The sequence below is a fragment of the Onychostoma macrolepis genome, chromosome 01 (genome assembly GCF_012432095.1).
Source record: "Onychostoma macrolepis isolate SWU-2019 chromosome 01, ASM1243209v1, whole genome shotgun sequence".
Lineage (NCBI taxonomy): Eukaryota > Metazoa > Chordata > Actinopteri > Cypriniformes > Cyprinidae > Onychostoma > Onychostoma macrolepis.
Genome location: NC_081155.1, coordinates 14,561,010 through 14,567,590, shown reverse-complemented (window position 1 = coordinate 14,567,590; position 6,581 = coordinate 14,561,010). Strand labels below are relative to the sequence as shown.

The following is a 6,581-nucleotide window of genomic DNA, read 5'->3' as shown; positions in this document are numbered from 1 at the left end:
CGCTTCTCAGCTGAGCCTTTTGTAACCTTAAAAGCCCGTGACATGCCTTAAATTGCCTAAGTATTGTGTAACTTACAGCCCTTTCGAATCAATTTCTGCCTTCACAAAAGCTTTTCTCAATAAAGCAACCATGAAAAGTTTCCATATACTTAAGAATTGCTTTTTCAAAAAAATAAATGAATAAATAAACCTTTATATTTGAATAGAAAAAAATAAAATTGATTTTCTAGTATATAGCCTATATATAAATATATAGTAGCAGTATGTGTGTGTGTGTGTGTGTGTGTGTGTGTGTGTGTGCGTGTAGCTATAGTATAGGCTATAGTATATATATATATATATATATATATATATATATATATATATATATATATATATTTTTTTTTTTTTTTGCCTTTATAGTTGCTGTAGACTTTAGACTCTAAAAAGTCGATTGTTAATCAAAAAATAATCATTAAACAGCTGTATTCAAGTCATTTTATATTCTTGTGTTATAGGCTGTTGGCCATAGGTGGCCTATTTATTTCAATTTATTAACATGACAATAATTTCTTAACAACATTTACAAACTGTAACTTTGCGAACAAGACATTCCTGTTTTCTTGTTTACCGTGTATTCCCAAAGTTTTGGTGTGGAGTAATTCCATTGTGCCTTTACAATGACTTCTCAACAGTCGGATACAGATACTCTGAGCGCTTCCCCACTGTTTAATTGGGCTAAAATTGGTCTACTTTGTGCTCCAAAGAGTCAAGAGCCCTGAGGCCATCTATACATCATCTCAGCAAGACATCCGCGATTAAGTACTCATTTTTCTCAACATCCCCTTGATGTCTTGGTGTCAACTTGACCACATGACTTCTAAGGAGTTGGTTGTGATTGGTCCGAGAGTGCCCCAGGGGAACATTCCGACCAATCAAATCGAGGCTTCGGTAAGTCAGCTGGAAGAGCGCGCGCGCTGATTGGAGGAGCGCAGTTTGCGAACTATTATAAGTGTACCGAGGCAGCGCAGGACCACAGCCTGTTAGAAACTGTTGGGACAGCTTGCGGCGGATGGTTCACGATGAATCCTCCTAAGGGACCCGTTGAAACGACGACATCTCAAGAGAAATCGGACTCGGACAGCGAGGAAAGTCAAAAGTCGAGAGATATGACCACCGACACAGGACATAAAGTGAAGAAGACTTACCTCCCGTTCAGTGTTGAATCCCTGATGGCCAAATCCAGCTGCCAGGTCGCTTGTTCCCCGGCGAGACTGGGACTGGGACAGGACTTAGTAAGGACTTACTTTGCAGAGAAAACCAAAGTTTCTGTGGACAGTTTGTCAAGCGTTTCGGACAGCCTAAACGACGACAGTGAAGAATTAAGCGATAAGGAACAGAGCACTTGGTCAAACTCCTCATCTTTCACATCTCCTCCTCGTAAGTGTTTCAACTAGCCTATTTACAGTCAGAACGGAGTTTTGTTTTCTTTCAAAACAGTGTAAATATTATAATATTTTAATGCATAATCACGTTCACCTTCATTATTCACAGATAGCATAATACATTTATGTTTTGAACATACTTTTGTACATTTAGAAACTCTTTAATCGTTTGAAAATAACACATTTTTATTATAAATAAAAAATCAATTATTTTATAGAAAAATATTTTCAATGTTATTGGTACCTTTGCCAAAATGACAAAACAAGAAAAATGTATTTGCCAGTAAATACTAGTGCAAACAAGTTTGTTTATAAAAATTATTAAAATGTTTTGTAATGTTATGTAATAGAAAGAAAGAAAGAAAGAAAATGCTTAAAAATAATATTTCAAAAAATAAATAATAGGGCCTAATCCATATTTAACCATCACACCTCATTACTAAATAGAGAACTGCTACAGTTGGGCTACTATAATAACAATAGTGTACAAACAACAACGACAACAAAAATATGTATCCATTAAATATTAAACAATTGTAATACTAATTAATAATTAATCAGTAAAAGTAAATACTAATTTATTTAAAAACATTATACTTTCTATTGTGAAATGGCCATTTAAAAAAAATATTTGTGTACAAAATCTTTTTGGCTGCAAAATAATAAAGCTGAAAGTTTTTTTTTGTTGTTTGTTTGTTTGTTTGTTTTAACAGACAGGCTGAGATTCAAACCAGATTTCAGATAATTTTGCAAGAAAGAAATAAGGGTTTTCAGAAATGCACGAGGAAGAAAGACAAAGGCATTTGGAGACGTATTTCTAACGAAATATTTTTATTTTATTTTTTTTATTTCGCCGTTTCCTCCAGGTCACTCGAGCCCACCGCCGTGCACCTTACGCAAGCACAAGACTAATCGCAAGCCGCGCACTCCCTTCAGCACCTCCCAGCTGCTGTCCCTGGAGCGCAAGTTCCGACAGAAACAGTACCTCTCCATCGCCGAGCGGGCCGAGTTCTCCAGCTCCCTCAACCTCACCGAGACTCAGGTCAAGATCTGGTTCCAGAACAGGAGGGCGAAGGCCAAGAGACTTCAGGAGGCCGAGCTGGAGAAGTTCAAATGCGCCTCCAAGCCGCTTCTGGCCCCCTTCGCGCTGCCCTTCCCTCTGGGATCCCCCTCATCTCTGTACGGACCTCCAGCCTCTTTCCCGCGGCCCGTTCCGATGCCAGGACTATTTAACGGACCCGTGTCCTATGGGATGTATTATTTGTCTTAAAAACATTAATCTGACGGCTTCTTCCACTTTGAAATGACTTGCTCAAATATGAACGTTTACACGAAATTCACAGGGAAAATTAGGCTATAATAGCGTTGGTAATTGCACAAATAAGTGCTGGATAACTTTAACGGACAACATGTACTTTTGTAGGCTAATTAATTTGAGGAACAGTTTCTAATTACTCTTGGTTATTAGGCCTACTGTAATTAATTATAATATCATCACGGACACGGTAATGCCACGTTTTAACCCAATTCCCTAAAGCCACATGAAATCGCGGAAGGAGGCTGCTGTATATTTTGTCGTGTTTTATTCTTCGTGTTGTATACTGAGGTGCTCTTGTGGAGCAGGTATATGTGTAACTCTTTTAAGATCATCTGACACGGAGGTTATCCGTCAGAAGAAGTACTTATTGGCCTTATGTTGGAAGTGCCTTGAAAGACCAAATATTTATTAGTCTAAAATAAAATAAAAAAATATTCTTTCTTAAGTTTATCCGTTTCCCATTTGTTTTATCGTCTTATTTCTGGACGCCTATTATTGTCTTTGTTGTATCTGGCACTGATAAAACAATTTTCTTATTTCTGTCATTCGATTTTATTTATAGGCTACTAATATTTATTTATTTTTATTTACTCGATTTTATTTATACTTAGCCTATTTAAAAGGCTTATTTAAATTTCCACATTTTGGAAATAGGCTGCATAAAACATGCAGGCATTGATCCACATAAACGTGCGGAATATTAAAGATAAATGGTGCTTCGTTTTTTCTCGCACAATAATTATCTAAAGTAGTCAGAGTACGATTTGCACATTAACTAATCACAAATGTTGTACTTAAAAACTAAAGAGAAAAATTATGAGACTTCTCTCATTTATACCCAATCTATCTATCTATCTATCATCTATCTATCGATCTGTTTGTTTTGTCAAGATAACAGATCTGAAATGCCATCAGTCGAGATTTGAAGTTAGCATTAACTTTTAAAATAATGTTTTAATTTAATTCAGTTTAATTTTTTTTTTTTTTGGACAAAATCACAGGGCAAATTTCTATTTGGTCAGATTTAGGTTCTTGTTTATTGCATAATGAATAGGCCAACATGTAGGCTGCTTATGCGATCATTTTGAGGAGCTAGTTTATTTTATTTTAATTGTTTGTTTTGTTTTGTGCATTTGTAGCGAAAAAGCTCCATCCTTGACTCTTGCCTTGTGTCTATTTGTCTATCGTCCAGGAGATGGCGCCATCTGAAACTCTTTGACAGGCATTGCTATCTATTTGAGAGCCACTTCAGCCTTGAACTACCAAGTTTTCAGTTGACACGTGACACCTATACAAGAAAAGAAAAGAAACGATGCAGCAGTAGCTATCCCTTTCTTTTTAATGAGTGACAAACAGAAAAAAAAAATCCTCATAGCTAACCTAATAAGATAGCTGTCTCAAAATATTTGACTGATGCTGTCAAAGAGTCATTTAAACGCATCTAAATAACAAGCAAAAGCAATAAAGAACATGTGCCTTTAGACAGGAAAGACCTTATTTTGGTTAGACGTCATATTGAATTTTACGCTGTTGAAAACGAGGCTCACAACTTTCAAAACAAAAGTTTTATTGAGTTTATGTCCACTGAAAATTTGATTCGGATTTTTCAAAAAGACGTTTCGTCGTCTGAACAGTCCGCGTAGAATCCATCGTCCCTCACAGCATCGTTTGTATTCCTGCCGAAAATTAAATATGGCGCCACACTGACTAAGGTCTATTATCTGATCTCAATTTTCAACCCTCAGTTGGCATTTATTACTCATTATTAACTGCAAACTTGATTTTAAAGTGATATCTCTCAGTTATTTGTTCGTTTTGTGTGACCTGTGTACAGATTGTACCTCGAAGGAACACAATATAGACACTTCTTGACTGCTTTTATTGTTGCTTGCAAAAAGTTATTCATCATTACTGTTTGTAACATTTTTGTTGCAATTCGTTGTTACATTTGCCTGCTGAGCCTTTAAGCGTTCAGTACAATTTCGTATAATCACACTGCCAAGGTTACAGAAAGGTAGAATTCAGCTAAAGCGTAAGTCTTTAATGGCACTGATTACATGTTTGTTGGCTCAGTTGCAGAGGTCAGTCCTGCAGCACACAGCCTTCACTTCTCGAGCGAGCAAATAGCTCCAGCAGGCCGACATGCTTATACAGGAACGGATAGAAGGAGGAGCTGTGGAAACAACACAAATAAGTGTTCATACTATCTGTTTAAGGGCTGTGATGGCTGCTGAACTCACCCGTTAAACCAGCTCTAAATGTGATGTTTCCACAGGCCGTCATGTGGGAAAGACATGTCTGCACTGATGGAGTGCAGGGGTCCCCATTCCCTTTGGAAACACACAGGTTACACTTCAATGCCATTCCTTTGGATGATAAGAGAGCAAGATCTGAGACAGGGAAAGAGAAGAGAAAAATATTAGTGATTGAAGAAAACAAGTTACTTGCATATAACACAAAAAGAAAGGTTCCAAAATGTAGGGTTTTTGCAGAGATGCCACCGAAGGACCCCCAAAGAAGCTTTCAGTGAACCGGTCAGTGAAAAAAATAATTTCAATAATCAGTGAAATTCTTAAAAGAACCATTTTTCTTAGTCTGAAGAATATTTGAATAATCTGAAGAACCTTTTTCCACTATAAAGAACTTTTTGTGGAATGGAAAGATTCCATGGATGTTAAAGGTTCTTTGTGGAACCATAGAACAATCGCAGCTTTTCATGAAAAGTTAAAAATTTGAAAAGTTGGACCAGATATAATCATTTAAAAAATAAACAATCAGGCTTACCATGAGTAAGAAGCAACAGGATACAAACAGCGCAAAACGGCTTCATTTCTTACCAAAAAGATGACTGCTGAAGTTTCTCACTCTGTAAATGGACTCAACTTGTGGACTGATACACTTTTAAACAATCAGTGGGAGGTTTCTCCTATTCTGAAATGTGCGTCATTACAAATCTTAAGTAATGCGATTGTTAAATGGACGTGAAAATGTCTTGTAAAAGAGACATATTCTAACTTAAGATTTATGTGGAAACTAGACGCTTCTCTCTCTCTCTCTCTCTCTCTCTCTCTATATATATATATAAACATGTATTATGTTTTATATTTAACATATGTATAATACATATGTTAAGTGTGTGTGTGTGTGTGTGTGTGTGTGTGTGTGTGTGCCTACTTAACCATATTTTGGAGACAAATTTGTACCCAAAAGTGAGGTAAACCTGAATTAACCTCCAAAACCCTACCTTTGGGGACATCCTCATTTGTAAAACGGGTTTAAAAATTAACTAAACAAAGTTTTTTTGAAATTGTAAAAATGCAGAAAGTTTCCTGTAAGGGGTAGGGTTAGGTGTAGGGCAATAGCACATACAGTTTGTACAGTATAAAAACCATTACGCCTATGGAATGTCCCCATTTAGATAGCTAAGTAAACGTGTGTGTGTGTGTGTGTGTGTGTGTGTGTTAGCAAAATCAGCCATTTTTATTGCTGTATGATGAAGCATGCATGATCTAAAGATATTTGTGACCCTGGACCACAAAACCAGTCTTAAGTCGCTGGGGTATATTTGTAGCAATAGCCAAAAATACACTGTATGGGTCAAAATTATAGATTTTTCTTTTATGCCAAAAATCATTAAGTAAAGATCATATTCCATTAAGATATTTTGTAAAATTACTAATGTAAATATATCAAAACATTGTTTTTGATTAGTAACATGCATTGCTAAGAACTTAATTTGGACAACTTTAAAGGCGATTTTCTCAATATTTTGATTTTTTTGCACCCTCAGATTCCAGATTTTCAAATAGTTGTATCTCGGCCAAATATTTACTATCCTA

At 36.2% G+C, this 6,581-nt stretch overlaps 2 protein-coding genes across 2 annotated transcripts; one reads left to right on the top strand and one right to left on the bottom strand.

Annotated features, from left to right (window-relative positions):
* The first annotated feature begins 1,030 nt into the window (after window positions 1-1,030).
* Window positions 1,031-3,139, top strand: msx1b (muscle segment homeobox 1b). Its single transcript, XM_058783220.1, has 2 exons — window positions 1,031-1,419; window positions 2,291-3,139. The coding sequence occupies exons 1-2, from the start codon at window positions 1,062-1,064 to the stop codon at window positions 2,692-2,694; spliced, it is 762 nt and encodes a 253-aa protein (XP_058639203.1). The 5' UTR covers window positions 1,031-1,061; the 3' UTR covers window positions 2,695-3,139.
* Window positions 3,140-4,591: 1,452 nt separating this feature from the next.
* Window positions 4,592-5,644, bottom strand: si:dkeyp-80c12.8 (uncharacterized protein LOC107963954 homolog). The gene is made up of 3 exons (XM_058786318.1): window positions 5,527-5,644; window positions 4,983-5,132; window positions 4,592-4,915 (listed from the first exon to the last, which is right to left on the bottom strand). The coding sequence occupies exons 1-3, from the start codon at window positions 5,570-5,572 to the stop codon at window positions 4,812-4,814; spliced, it is 300 nt and encodes a 99-aa protein (XP_058642301.1). The 5' UTR covers window positions 5,573-5,644; the 3' UTR covers window positions 4,592-4,811.
* Window positions 5,645-6,581: the final 937 nt, after the last annotated feature.